Consider the following 15,681-nt stretch of genomic DNA (forward strand, 5'->3'; position numbering starts at 1 on the left):
AGAGGAGGATGGGATTTAGTAAAATTCTGAATCCCTAAATTGTCAATGGTAACCAATATAAATATCAATTGCAAAGCTTCTATAGCTACTCAATCAGTTGCACTAAGCAAGGAATGCAATTTCAATTTTCAATTTTCAAGTACCAGAACCATACCCATTCAATATGGATCCGGGCCATGCCGAGTACCAACACACCATATACCATGTACTGTGGTATCATTTTTCTGGTAAGGGGGGAGAAAGAAGAAAGAGGAAGACGAACAAGGAAGATGAAAGAGCAGGAGAGGAGAAGACATGCCAGTTTGGCGACGAAAAGTGGAACAGAGATAGCAATGGGGATCATCGCGGAGATGGTGACAGAGAGCAGTGGCGCTAGGGGCCACTAGCGTGCTCTATAAGCTCCACTGCTGCCTTTAAAAGTATAAAGCAAAAAACCGATAAGTTGTTGCTAAAAAAAATGGACTGGACCATCCAAAATGGAGTGGTCCACATCCCAGCTCATAATCGAACTGGTATTTACCAGTCAGGGTGAAATTTAAGTTTTCGCACTAAGTGCTTCTTCTGTATCATTCAACAGTAAAACAAGGACAAATAAGATATACAGCACAAAACATGCAGCTCTTTTAAGCGTCTTATTTGCCCGAAGACATAATGCCAATGTGACCACACAAATTATTGAGGTGTTCTCTCTCTTAATACATGAGCAACACTAATTTTTTATGTTGTTCTTCTCCGTATGCAGGTATTGCAGGACTAATATTCAACCAGAGGTCTCTCATTATCCATCAATCTTACTAAAACATATTACCTCAAAAGTTTTTCCATGAAGAAAGCATGTTTTATCAGTCTCCTCCAGAAGGCACCTACATACTAAAATTATGGGTTTTCTAAAATTTGATTTGTCATTGTTTACTTACATGCAAGAATAGAAGTGATGTTCATCAAAGGTGAGTGGATTTTGATAGTACAGCTTAGTTACCTATCCCTGTAGTATTCTGCATAGCTTTCACATTTTGTACCCTTGTAGCAGCTATTAGCATTTGTTTCATAAAGAATCCCGTCAACAAAAAAGAACAGATTATTGTGTGGAGTGAAAACCAAGCTGTTCACGACATCAGTTTTATTTACTGAGCCATTGAGAAGTTGTAATTTCTCACTTGTGCGACAAGGAGCTTTCTCAAACTTGGCTGACACATCTATAAAGGCTGGTGATGTTAAACAACATCTCACAGTTGTCCAGTCAATCATCTTCTGTCCCTCGTAAAGTTGCTCAATGACTGGGAGCAAGAGATATGACTTTGATGAGCAATCTTGACTTGCATTGCACTTTCCCAAAGGAACAAGGTCTGAGTAAAATTCTGATCTGTCAAGTATAATTTTGAGAAACATCTCCTGGAAATTTTGTGCAAGCATAATCTGCAACAGCATAAGATGATGCCAGATAAGAATCTAGATACAAAGAACAGAATATACCCACAAATTTGCGTAAGAGTCTTCTTTACCTCCTCTTTGTCAAATGTTGTCATCCCTTGAGGAGTGAGTGTTGTCTCAACAATTCTACCATGGGTAAGATGTAAATCAACTTTTAAACTTTCAGCTTCTTGAGGAAGAGGATTCTTGATAAAAAGACCAAACATCCGGTACTGTCTGTCTTTTGGCTTAGGGATAAATCTAATATAATAAAAATGCAAATTTATGTTAGTATCATCATTAGACCATGATCTTCTAAGAGCAGCTGGTACTAGCAACTCATAAAGCTCCTCTCTTGAAGATTCATCTGGACCAAAAAAAATTAGAAGTAAATGGTTACTGGACACCAATAACACTAAAACTTCAACAAGCTATGTGAATTAAACAGTCAAACCTTCAATGCTGTTGCTATTATACTCAGAATGGTGTGTTGCTGGTCCAATCTTTCTTCGAGGATTTATATCAGGCAAAAGATAATCTGTCAAAGCACCTCTCTCATGAAGCTCTTTACATGCTTTCAAACATGCATTTCTCTTAGCTTCATCTTTTGAGAAGCAGGGTAGACCATCAACCTGACGCAAGGGAGCATTTAGTGGAAGAATAATTCTGCAGATAGTCCCATTTAGGTCATCGATGTAATAAAACTTAGGTGAAGGAGTGAAATATCTGCAAAATTAAGTTACAGTGAAACAACACAGACTGCAAAATTCGCAGGAACTTCAGATGGCCAAATCTGGTCATGAAAGATTCAAAATAGTTACGTACTTATCCCGTGAAAGTTTGTCACAATAACGATGGAGGAGTGAAACACTACAACCTGTATTGATTGAGGCACCAGTACTACTGACTTTATAGTTAACCTCCTCCAAATCATCAAAGGTTTCGCTTGATGTTCTACTGGTAATTTCCTTGTTCATGATATCCTCACCAGCCATAAAATCATTCAGCAGTTTTCCTTCACGTTCATTCCCTCTGAGATAGTGAGATCACGGAAATTAAGGCCATACTATTATCAGTCTGCAGAAAATATATCAAATGCACATGATTCAGAAAACATTTTCAGCCAAACAGATAAAGCACCTCTCTACGAGAAACACATATTCGGATATTGTCATCCGAGCACGTCCTCTAGACTGTATAAAACTTGCTACAGTTTCGGGCAGATCAAATCTCACAACAAGACAACAGGTTTGAATATCAAGTCCTTCTTCAGCTACATTAGTAGCAACCAGAAGATTCACCTAGTATGTTTATCAAAGCAACAAATGAAATCAAAACTTATCAGCTAAGGTACATAATAGAATAATATAAATTCCAATACATCACATAAAAGATTCTTTTCAAATTTTCTTAGAATTTTGTGCTGATATATTTGCTATTTCCTTAGCATAGAATGAAACAGATAGTGTTTACCTGTAAGTTAAACATACTTGCTATGTGAAATGTTAAAAAAAAGGTTTTGCTGCTGAATAGATAAGTGGTGTATGGTTATATGCAATTTATACATTACAGATTAGATAAGTGGGTATTTTTTAAAGAATTGTCTTTTCTAGTTATCATCAACTAAATCAAGTACTGCAGTGTTTGACCATATGGTTCACAAGTTGACACATCCAGCAAAATGTAAGTGAAAGAAATATGCAGTAATACTTGCTTTGCTTGTGATCTAAATAAAATGTTCTCACAGAATTCTAAGGCGTACATATGTTATGTTCACAACACAATCTTCGCTCCAATTTGAATGCATAAAGTTCCAGAAGAACCCACTGGCCCACATGACTTAAGTATATTTTCCAATTACTTCGCACATAATTGCATAATACTATAATCAACTGTATGTGATAGATCAGCATATCCTGTAAATAACATGCACTACAAAAGTTTTATCAGGGAACATTATCACTAGGAATCTTCAGAATGGTACCTCCCCAGAAGAAAACCTTTCAACAATGGTGTTCATCTTTCCACGAGACATGCTCTCTTTTCCACCATGACAACCCACAAGGAACTCACATTTCCAAAATTTAAGAGACTCTAAGCTCCCAAGGATATATGCTAACGATTTTGCAACAATAATTCTCTTCACAAAAATTATACATTTTGCGGTTGCTTGTAGCCTATAAAAAACACAAAGGTTTCATAAATTTTCAGATAGAATATCATAAGAAAACTTCAACAAGAAAAATTTTGCTCTTACAGAGTAAATAATCTAGTCAGACACATGCTCATGTAAGTTCTTGCAAAGATTGAAAGATAGAACCATCATCAATGCACCCAAAAATCTAACAATGTCCAACAACCCTGATTTCCAAGTTGATCACATTAATCAAATCATGCCTTGAAATTATAAAGCATGTGTCAGTCACAAAAAACATGCAGTATAAGATGCACATCAGAATGGTGCTAAAGAAAAATATATGTAGTTGGCCAGTGACTCAGGCCTGTCGGAACTAAACATTACTAGGCTCAAAGCCCATTAGACTATGGTTGTAGTTACGACAACATAAACTAAGCCCAAACAGGAAACTTATATATAACCCTTGCAACCATCAATGTCTCCTTACTCTCATTTTCTCACAAGCAAACATTGATTGTGTTGGTCAACTATGTTTGAGTGGTAGAATTCATCATGAAGTTGTCCTTAGAGGAACATGTGGAGTTGTGCCTCAATAAAGATATGCTAGGTGAGATCAGTGAGATGTAAATCATTATCATGTTGTTCCTTGATATGTTTTCCTTAAGATGCGCCAATCATGACTTTGTTATTTAATTGATTGTAGAATCCATATTAGGAGGTTTTATGCATAAACTCATTGAATTCCAAATATAGTGGCATTGGTAGATGCATGTGCACCCTCGGTCTTCCTTTACACTCTTCTCTTCTCTTTCGCGTCTCCTCTTTCGCAAGTATACTGTTAACAGCATGGTATACAATTTCGAATGGTACCGCCCGATACGGGCAGTACGTACCGGTCCGACAACATACCGGTGCTACAGTGCTACAGTAAGAGGAAGAAATATTTAAAATCGTTCGGTAAGCCCTGGTGTACCACTCGGTATGCCGGTACCGTACCATACCGAGCCAACCTCGAAACATCGGTACGGTACAGTATTGCTTACCTTGGTTAACAATATATAGTATAATATATTTTATTTAAAATTTAAAATAATTATATTTATTAATTATATTATATATTTTTATATTTTAGCGTCTCACTTCGCTCGGGCGAGGGCCTAGTGCCTCAGGTATTTTTGGATCTTAGCGCCTTGCGCTTTTTAAATCACTAGGTATAATATATAGCTGGTACCTGAAGTATCTTTCACTCCGAAAACTTTGAACATTAACAAAGAAGACAACAGATAGGAGTCATGAAGCATTCCTATGATCCACTATAAAAATTAATAAAAAAATCAAGCATACCTATAGGATGCAAGAATACCAACAAGAACTGCCAACTTATTTGAGAAGAATGGCTCCTCTAAAGCTCCGATGGTTAAAGAATCAACATCATTATTACCTAATTAATTGCAAACAATACTTCGTTACACAAGTATAAATCAAATGTATGAAAATAAAATAATTTGCATAATAAGATTAGCAAAATTATCTCGGAAAATTCTTTTTCCTGTTTTATTTACTTGTAGAAGTATGTAGATAAAAAAAAATTATAGAAAAACTAAAAAATTATATGAGCAACAAAAAAAACCTGACTCCAATCCAATCAAAATCGTCAAGAAAGAACAAGTCCAATGGCCAAAGGTTCTGAAGAGTCTTACAGTGTATAACGAACCCTATTGATTTATGTCTTCATTACTAGACCATGTTCTGTCATCAAGTTGTTCATATTTGTTTTATACCAAATGAAACCAAATAACATCTATTTTTACCACAATATTCTAAAACAAATGCAGTATCCAGGTGATGAAAGGTTGTAGCACAATAGTGAACATTATTGCATAATTGAAGGCAGCAGTATATATTACACTAAGAAATGCAAAAGCAACTGAAGCCCAAATTAAAAGTTCATGTAACTTGGAAAGAATTTTATCAACTATCTAAAAGGCACGTACTACTCAATTATAAGGTACATAGATGATTGCAGAATCATAGCCTGAAAGTTCCATTGCAAGTTATGGCATGAAAGAGAGAATCCTCAGCTTTATGTTCCTAACTAAAATTGGCAACAGCCAAAAATTTCATGAAACTTCGAGATAGTTATTGCAGATTGTCCAGAAATTCAACGACAAGACAACACCAAGTAAAACATAAAGGACTGTCACTTGGAAGTATAAAATGAACCACACAACATAAGCTGTATCGAGAGGATATCAACAATGATACTGAGTACTAAGTACTAACTAGCTTCACCTCTTTCTATGCCATTTTCTAGTCAACCAACCAAAGTTATCCACTGCAGGATATGAAGGACTCTAGCTCTCTCTCTCTCTCTCTCTCTCTCTCTCTCTCTCTCAAGTATTTATACCATCTGCAAGTTTCTTAAAATCAACCATATCACTCATGATTAGTAAAATTCTAATCATAATTATACCAATACCATGATGAGAATGCCCTAAAAGTAAGTCTGCTCATAGTGTCATCAATAAATATTCCAAAAGAAAGACTGCCCATGAAAGTTCTCAAGATTATACCACAACAACAAAAAAGATATATTGAACAAGAAATATATGCAACTTAAAAGAGAAGAAGGGAAACATACCATCCAATAAGTCACCAATTAAAATAGACAATGCCTTAGTTAAATATTGATCTATAAGGAAGTTGTCATTGTTAATACTGACAATCTCTGTTTCTGGCATGTCAGCTTTTCTTGCAGCCTTTATCAAATAATAGAAAAGAACAGAAAAATTAATCTTTCATCAGCATAAAAATAAAGAAATCTTAGATGCATGTATGCATGCAACAATTATATAGAGTTATTACAAGAAGAGCAGACCATATCATACATAAATATAAACAAAAATTGAGCACAGCAGTTTTATCAAAGAAAAAAAATGGATTTGTATGCTAGTAAATATGGTTTGTTGAAAAAATCGGCATCTAGAAGTTCAACAGAATTAAATATTGCCTACATTCCTGTCAATGTAAGTTCTCTCTTTTGTTGGGTTGGAGACCAGCTAGCTGATTCATGCAGAATGTCATATACCAGGAATCAGGCAATAACAATGTATTGGATATGCATAAATCCTTGATAACAACTGAGCTGATAGACCTAGGAATTGTTACCTGCTCTTAAGCTAAAACAAGAAGATCGAAGTTCAAAAACCATTTTCTATCCTTTATCAACAAGAAGGTGCAATTTCTAGTTATTCTCTACGAGTGATATCTAAAGGCGCTCAGACGTGCCGAGGCTCGAGTGCCTCAAATAGGGGTTGGGCGAGCACCTTCAATTTGGTGCCGCTTAAGCACATGCCTAGGTCCAAACGCTAGGCGGCCCAAGCGCTCACCTAGCCCAATTTGAAACCTAATTGAAATAAACTTGGCTTGAGTTGAACCGATATGTTACAAATGGTTCAACCAAGCCAAGTCCCACCACCCAACCTGTGTCGCAGGTCCGTTGGAGGAAGAAACCTATTCTCATTCTCGTGATTACTCGCTTTTCCTTGTCGTCATCGTCTCCCCTTAACCCGCGGCCATAGCTCCTCACCCCCCCCCCCCTCCCCCCACCCCCAACCGCTCCTTCTCCTTTCCTCTTGTTGTCTCTCCTCCACCATCACCCCTATTGAGTGCCCCCGACAACCCCCTCCCTCTTCCCTCCTCCTTCGAGCTTCTCCCCTTCCCCGCTATGCTTTTTTTTCACTGTCATTCTCCCTTGTTCGCATCATCCTCTTACGTCATTGCCCCTAGCCTTCTTGACAACCTCCCTCCTTCGTGCTTCTCCCCTCTAATAGTCCTTTGCTACAATTAGCCATGGCTGACATCCTCACCCCCTCTCTTCATCTCCCTAGCAAAGCCGCCGAGCCTTCTTTTTCTCTAATTTTTCCTCAACTTCTTTCTTTCCCCAACAGTCCTGATCACTCTTGAATTCAATAGTAATGTTAATTATAGCCCACGGATTGTTTAAAGCATGGTATGCAATACCTAATGGTACCGCCCGGTACGGGGGGTACGTACCGATCCAACGACATACTGATACGTAGACTGCCCGGTACCGCTACAGTGCTACAGTATTATACTGTAGCAGTGCTACAATGCTACAGTATGAAAAAAATATATAAAATTATTCGGTATGCCCTGGTGTACCGCTCGGTATGCCGGTACCATACCATACTGAGCCAACTTCGAAACACCGGTACGGTATGGTATTGCATACCTTGGTTTAAAGAATTAAATTTGTCATTCCCAGTATTTTGAAGTATCACTATAGTTAACATCTTGAATCATGGCAAATAAAGTTTTAAGTTTGTTATTTGATTTAAATAATATAGTATTTTAGTGCTTAACGGATGGTTAAATGAATTTATTGGGATGTATTAGTGGTGATGTTTTGAATATGAAATAATATAAAACTCATATATTATCTAATTTTAATTTTAATGATTGTTTTTCTCCTTAATTATATTTTTTATAATTTTTATATTGGTGAGTGCCTTGCTTTACTCAAGCGAGTCCAGCACTTTGAAAGCTTGGCGCCTTCTAGTGCCTAGCGCCTTTGACACCACTGGTCTCTATATCATGGAAATATATACAGTTCATGAAGTTTTAAAGGTATGGCCTATAACATCAAACAAATAACCCTCGTCAAACTTCCAGAATAGGACCAGCAAATATTTGGTTAAAAGTGACCATATTCTAGCACCACAAAGTCACTTAAACATAGTAAAGATACCATCATAGATATGCTTACATAGCTTACATGCAACAGAAACTGATAGATTAAGCAAAGGGATGATGAGTTTCCTAGATATTCCACAATGCTTCCTAGATAATATGCATCCTGAACCATGCCCATGCCTTTTTTAGCAATTTCATCGTTGGTATTACCAAGCCAAGAAAAGAAATCTCATAGCAACGAAGGGTTCCCAAATTACATAATGATGTTCTGGCATAAAACCAACATTTGCCTTCACTTCCTTTAATTTAGCATCAAATTCTGCCTACATACTTTCAAAAGGTCAATCTAGAACTGATTTTCAAAATTTGGTCTTTAGCTTGAACAATAACTACATAAAAACACTACACTTTTTACCCTTTTTATTAAGAATCATCTCTACGGCTATGTTAACTTGCTGATCTGTCACCAAGATAACAGCAAAGCCATTATGTCCCAACTATTTGGGTCGACTACAAGATCTTTTTCCGCCATTGAACCTTGTAAAATATCATATCCTTAGTTAAAATTAAGAATATTTAAATATTTATTTATACTTTCTATGTAGTCTTTTTAGCTTTCCTTCTATCTCTCCTCTCGTACCATTAATAATGATTGTTTTACCTCTTCCAGTTACAACATCTAAAGATCTTCTTAACAAGATTTATAATACCACCTGGTATAGTACGATTCAATCTGTATTTACCTGTCCTGATACACAAACCAAGATAAACCAAATAGTATGCTCAATATGCTTAGTAGAGGACTTATACGAGCATCGGACAGTTGTTTTTTTTTTTTTTTCTTCAGATTTTTCTGAAACTCGGTACCAATGTTCCAGCACTAGGAATGAATCTAGGAACAACAATGTGGACTCAAATGGTACCGGTCCACAAGGTTCGCAATACCGTACCGTACCAGTATTTCGACCTGGGCTCGGTACCGGTACGGTACGGTATACCGAGCGGTACACCTGGATGTACCGAGTACTGTAGTACTGCTACAGTGCTACAGTGCCTCGGACTGGTAACAGTCGGTCCGCGTACCAAAAACCTGTCGGACTGGTACATACCGCCCGTACCGAGCGGTACGGCTCGGTACGACAGACCCTGCCGGTCCAAATCCTTATCGACAAACTACTAAGTGAAATCAACAAGCACTCTGACGCTCGCCTAGGCGCCCAGGCAAGACGAGGCCCGAGTGCCTCAAATAAGAGTCGGGCAAGCACCCTCAACTGGACGCTGCTTAGGTGTGTGCTTGGGCACAAGTGTTGGGCGGCCCAAGCACTTGCCTAGCCCAAATCAGCTTTAAACAAGCTTGAGTTAAACCCGAAATAACTGATTCGGTTCAACCAAACCAGATAATCCAGCTCACTAATCCCCCGTCCCCAGCCCCCCTATATTCATGTGTGACCTACTCCTCTTGCTTTAACATAATTGTCGTGTTGTCTTCGTCTGTGTACAAGGCAACCGAATCAGCTCTTTCGAGCGAGTGTGCAAGCTGACGACTAATGTTTGTGTGCGAGCCGGCAATGCCTCCCCTCGCGGACGAAGGTATCTTCTCCTCTTTCTACTCTTTCCCTCTCCCTCTTTCCATTCCTCTCCACCTTCCATCAGTGCTAATCCTCGTGCTCCTGTTGCGCTATCCCATCCACATCTCATGGTCGTACCTCCCTCTCGTCTCTCTCTCTCGTCATGTTGTTCCCTCCACCTCTTATGGTACCTCTCTCTCCTGATGATTCCCAACAACCCCGAAGGCCAATGCACAGTCCCCTTCCCCCTCCCTCTACTTCTCCCTAACAGTATCACCTCCCCTCTCCCTTCGCTCTCTCTCCTTTTGACCCCCCTTGTCTCTATCTCTCTCTCTCTCCCGACAACTCTCAACATCATCGACGACTGATGGTACCGCCTCCTCCGTCTCCCCCTCTCTCCTTTTCCTATTTCCCTCCCTGACAACCCCATTAATTATTGAATTTACCACAACTAGAATTTTAAATTATCATTGTTATAATTCTTGGACTTTTTGTGTTAATTTTCTTTTGTTTTGTTATTTTTGTTATTATATTTGGTAAATTTAATACTTTAATGCTTTATATATGTTAAATGAATTACCAATGTTCTAGTGGTGATAATTTGATTGTGCATTGATATAAAATTTATATTTTGTCTAATTTTTATATTAATCATTATTATTCTTAATTATAAGTAGGACTTACGGCTTTGTTGTTATTGTTGTTGTCGTCGTCGTCTTTCTTTTTTATTATATTTTTCTATTGGCAAGTGTCCTGCATTGCTCAAGCGAGCACCTAAGCAAGCGCCTAACACCTCGAGCGTTTTAGAGCCTTAACGCCTTTTAGCATCTGGCGCCTTTAACAATACTAATACACAAAATGGCAAACCTTAGTACATAGCTCATATCATATCATATCATATCATCTTAAATGATTTTATTTCTCATTTTATCTGATATCGAAGCTACACCTAATTATTCATGAACGAGAACATCTCTTATCTTATCTTCCCTAGTAACTCCACATCCCCTCAGTATTCTCATCTTAGCAACACAAAAAATTTGAATTTATTATTTCTTAACCACCCAAGACTAATTTCAATTTAAAAGGTACTCGATGATCATCGATCAAACACAAGACACCTAACAGTATTTTTCCCATGTTCATATGCATTCATAATAGTAAAAAATGTTCCAACATATTTTACTATTTTGTGTACATGAGTACACATATTTTTGAATATTTCGTGTCCATAGGCATTCATACTAGAAAACAGCCCATGAGCATTCCTAATAGTAAAAAGAGTTCTTGAACATAATGCAAATAGAAAGTATCCTTCTTCCTAGTTTTATCAAATCAATATAGAAAAATATCCAGAAAAGATCCCCTGAGATGCTTACCAGTGATATTCACACCCACAAAAATATCAAAAAATTCCTACGTCGGGGTTGGTGAAATTAATCTCTTACAAATTGGATGGCTACTTTGTCAACCTAAGTAGTTCCATTTGATTGATTTAGTTCTATTGGTCAAATAAATACTTGAACATTACAGGAATCAATCATTTGAGATGCAAGAGCAACTTGGAGGTCTCAGGATGAGGCATGTAAAAGAGAACTCCAAACGAGAGAAATAGGAAGAGCATATAATAAGAACTCTATATCAGTGATTTAAAAAGGCGCTCGGACGCTCGCCTAGGCGCTTGGGCGAGGCAAGGCGAGGCCCGAGCGCCTCGCTTCACTTCCAGGCGGTGCGCTTCAAAGAGGCACCGCCTGGGCACTCGCCCGAGCCCAGGCGTTGGGCGCTTCGGGCGAGCGCCTAGGTTAAACCAGGCGACCGAACCAGGATTTTAGGTCTGGTTCGATCTCTGATGGTTAGTTGGTTTAATCGAACCAACTAAAACCGATATCAGCTGTCGCTGGCCAACCCTTAACCCTGCTCGTTGCCGCTGCCGCTCCCGCTCCCGCTGCTCGCCGCTGCTCACCGCTCCTGCTGCCTCCTTACACTCCCGCTGTCACTGCCTCCTTACACTCCCGCTCCCGCTGTCGCTTCCTCTTTTCTCAGTTAGCACCCCCTTACACTCCTCTCCCTTCTTCTTCTTCTGTATACTATTAACAGTATACAGTATAGTGTTAACAGTATACTAATAATAGTATTTGTATTTATTAGATTAATAATATATTATTTTGATTTTAATACTATTAATTTTTATTTATTTGAAATTATTATTAGGTTTCAAGATAATTATATTTATTAATTATATTATATATTTTTATATTTTAGCGTCTCGCTTCGCTCGGGCAAGTGCCTAGCGCCTCAAACGTTTTTGGACCTTAGCGCCTTTTGACACCTAGCGCTTTTTAAATCACTGTTCTGTATAATATAATGTAACGAAGTTCATTAAAAATAGGAGAGACAGAATACCAGTACCACTTCAAAGAAAAGAACTTCAGCAGGAGAAGTCGGTAAGAGTATAAATGGAAATATAATAAGAAAATAGTCAATGTATGATACTAGAACCATATAGTAAAACATAAATCCACTAAAAGCAAGACCTTAACATAATGAAGAAAGATTATAATAATGCTTTTAAGAAAAATATTTGCCATCTTAAAAAATGTTTTCTCAAAGAATAAATAAAGGTAGAAAGTAAAAAGCAACTAACAAAATTAAGCAGAAAAGTAACAAACAAACAGACTCACTCTTATAGCTCCAAAAAGTCCAATCTGCTCAAGACAGAAAATGATGTTATCATGCAACCTATGCAAAAGCTTTGTCTGATTCTGACACTCTCTAAAATCACATAACTTGTCTTTAAGCATGGATATGCACTGCCAAAATCAGAAATATATATATACAAGTGAGTCCCAGTTGCATGTCATGAGAAAACAGATATTTAACAACTAACCTGGACTTTTATATCCTCAAGCTTTTTACTGTAAACGAAAGTGAGACTTGAAGCAGTGTAGAAAAGTGGACCATAGTAGAAGACCTTAATATCTGGAGAAGCAACAAAACCTTCAAGTTCCGATTCATCATCAACAGAGCACACCTATTTACCCAGGTAGTGACATCGACAACATTAGCACAATAAATCAGAAAATACTGGGAAAATGTATCCAAAGTCCAAATTTCATAACGATGAATTTTACCTTCGCATCAAGTAAATTCTCAAGACTGTTAATGCATTTGGTATAGTTTGATAGATCGGTTCCTCCTGTAAAACATATAAGTATCATAGAGAAAGCAAACAAAAACAAATCAAACATAACAAAAACAATCCTAATTGGCAGGTAATCAAGTATGAAATCAGCATTTATATTTCATAGAAATGATTGTTTGTATAAGAGACTTTTTGTCACAAATGCTCATGATCTTCAGGCAGTTGATCATGTGAAGCCTAGTAATTCACTATGTACTTCATTTTGACTTCGTTACCATTTTACTTGCTTTCTGGCTAAAAGGCTAGTCAAATTGTCCTCAGATTGGTATGGAGTGCGGCATAATATTAATAAAATGTATGTATTGGTCGGGGCATAAATCAAGATGCAGACAGCTCAATTCGCATATGTACCTTTTTTTTTAACCTCTGACTTACAGAAAGATACAGGAATTGTGGCAAGATCCTAACAAATCTTTCCCAGAATGTGACACCCCTAGTGCTTCTTGCCACCACAGACTGTCCGTGTCTCCTAGTACTCCTCTCCTCCTCTCCATCTCTCCCCCTAGGTACCATGGTATGTCAGCATATTCTGTATCAGTACGCCGGTATGGACTGGCCTCATACCAGTCTGACTGTGGTCTAACATGAGTACAGTATCGAAACTGCAAATGTTGGCACGTATGTTCTATGGTGCCAAGTTCAAAACCAGACTATACTGGTTGGTGTACAAATCAGTTTTTACTGGTCTTAGAAGTGGTCAGTATGTGAACTAAACAATTTCATTAAGACTGGGTTAATCAAAATTTGCTCAGTATATATAGATGTAACATAAAATAAACAAACCACCTTGTCATGAACTATTCATAGGGAAGGTGTTCAGTGTAATATTCGTGTTTTTCCTTTTTTCATGCATTAGACAACATACAAGGGGCTTGCGGTAGTCTTGGCAGCCTCATTTTGTTGCCTTTTATGGCTATTCCTGGCTTGTAATTATAGCTTGCATGTGGTCAAACTCTAGGGTTTTTTTTTTGCTTACATACACTCTATTCTTATCTAAATGTAATTTATATACTAATAAATTAGTAAGAAAAGACCCTCAAAAAGGGTTTTTTTTTATTTCTCCCATTTTTTCAAAAAACTAATATATTCTTTTCCTTCATAAGAGGGATCCGCATGTAACAATAAAGATGGCATAACTCGACCAACCCCACATCGGAGTTAGTGATTGGCAAATCAAAACAACATTCACGAATCAAAGTTTGACTACTCAACAACTAACATCAAGAGACCAGGTAAGGGTTAAAAGGTGTGATACAACAAAACGAGTAATGAATATGTAACAAGCAAGGAGATGCATGACAATGGCATTGAAGGAATAAGTGAAGAAGAATATTATGGATTTTTTATAGCAAAAGTGTTCGATGTAGCGTTTATGCTTTTCGATTATGTTCATGTCATAACATGTAAGGGCTACAAGGCTTGATAACCTCATTTTAATTGGCTTTTGATTGTTTTCGGTTTGTAATTACAAGTTGTGTGCGATCATTGTATGAAGAAATAACTAGCCAAAATGAAGCCTCAATCACGCAACTTGCTCGAAGTGTCTGGGGCAGAGATGCGGTGTGAAATGTCAACCAACTTAGACCTCTAGAACCTGGGCGGCACAAGCTAGATCGATCTCCAGGCTAGTTTCTAAGGATGATCCATTAGTTGGTTCTGTAATAGTGTCACATGGACACTTGTGCGTGAGGAATTGTACATCGAGAACTGCCTTGGATCCTTTGTTGCTCAATCGTTTAATAGTCTAACATTGTATTTTGTAGTACCTAGAAAGTGTTTGTTTTAATTTTTGCTTGCAAGATCCCAAGTTTATGCTTTGACAAATCGAAGATGATAGTTTGCTCGCATGTTCACTTGTTCACCAACCTATTTCTTTTCTTGCATGTCCTTAGGGGACCCTGTGAGGTTGTGGGGCCTCACCATTCACCATTCGCCCAACATTGTTCTGCTTCTCGTCTGACCCCAATCTCCTATTCTATGTTAGGATTCCAATGACTTGAAGGATGCGCTCAAGTACTCAGTGCTAATGCTATCGGAGCTATGGACCTCTTTGCTCTCCCCACACAAATTCTACGAGCTTTGAGAGTTGGGATATCTATTTGATCTTGCTTGTAGTGAATAATGCTTGTGTAGAAGCTGGATCTTAATGTGTTTCTTTTTTAGGGACTAGGAAGATATGCGGGCCTTTCAGCCATACTGTTGGTATGCCTCGGTACGTACCGTACCAAGTAAGGCTCGGTACACCGATATGGACCAAAATTGTGAACCTTGCTAAAAAGTATATTTATCAAAAATATACAGGAGCCTAGCTTTATATGCTAAGAGTAGTTACCTTTTCCAATGATAGGGGAAGCTGTCATGCCAAATACACGGGGACACTTTGAACCATCACCTTTAGTTTTGTAGAATTCCTATGGAATTGCCAACATAAATTTGAAAACCTTGTAAGTTACAATCACCTAAAGTAAATGCTAACACTAAATTTAAGTGCTCAGTAGAAATACCCTCATGATTTGTGCATAGGGATGCCTCGTGGTTGCTTGTGCATGATGACATTCATCAAAAATGAGCAAAGCAACTAGATCCATCCTAATGAAACAATGGCACAAATTTTGCAACAATATCTGTGGTGTCATAACAAGCACCTG

General features: G+C 37.8%; 1 protein-coding gene across 4 annotated transcripts in view; it reads right to left on the minus strand.

Moving 5' to 3' along the window:
- Positions 1 to 15,681, minus strand: part of LOC135650007 (endoribonuclease Dicer homolog 4-like) — a 31,810-nt gene that overhangs the window by 7,476 nt on the left and 8,653 nt on the right. For all 4 annotated transcript variants that reach the window (XM_065169049.1, XM_065169050.1, XM_065169051.1 and 1 more), the window contains 13 exons: positions 15,538 to 15,678; positions 15,366 to 15,444; positions 12,963 to 13,027; positions 12,719 to 12,862; positions 12,513 to 12,641; positions 6,189 to 6,306; positions 4,892 to 4,988; positions 3,395 to 3,587; positions 2,551 to 2,711; positions 2,236 to 2,442; positions 1,865 to 2,136; positions 1,503 to 1,777; positions 980 to 1,416 (listed from right to left, as the gene is read on the minus strand). In XM_065169049.1, coding sequence (XP_065025121.1) covers positions 980 to 1,416; positions 1,503 to 1,777; positions 1,865 to 2,136; positions 2,236 to 2,442; positions 2,551 to 2,711; positions 3,395 to 3,587; positions 4,892 to 4,988; positions 6,189 to 6,306; positions 12,513 to 12,641; positions 12,719 to 12,862; positions 12,963 to 13,027; positions 15,366 to 15,444; positions 15,538 to 15,678 — 2,318 coding nt within the window. The remainder of the gene's footprint in view (positions 1 to 979; positions 1,417 to 1,502; positions 1,778 to 1,864; positions 2,137 to 2,235; positions 2,443 to 2,550; positions 2,712 to 3,394; positions 3,588 to 4,891; positions 4,989 to 6,188; positions 6,307 to 12,512; positions 12,642 to 12,718; positions 12,863 to 12,962; positions 13,028 to 15,365; positions 15,445 to 15,537; positions 15,679 to 15,681) is intronic.

This window comes from Musa acuminata, chromosome BXJ3-9 (genome assembly GCF_036884655.1).
Source record: "Musa acuminata AAA Group cultivar baxijiao chromosome BXJ3-9, Cavendish_Baxijiao_AAA, whole genome shotgun sequence".
NCBI lineage: Eukaryota > Viridiplantae > Streptophyta > Magnoliopsida > Zingiberales > Musaceae > Musa > Musa acuminata.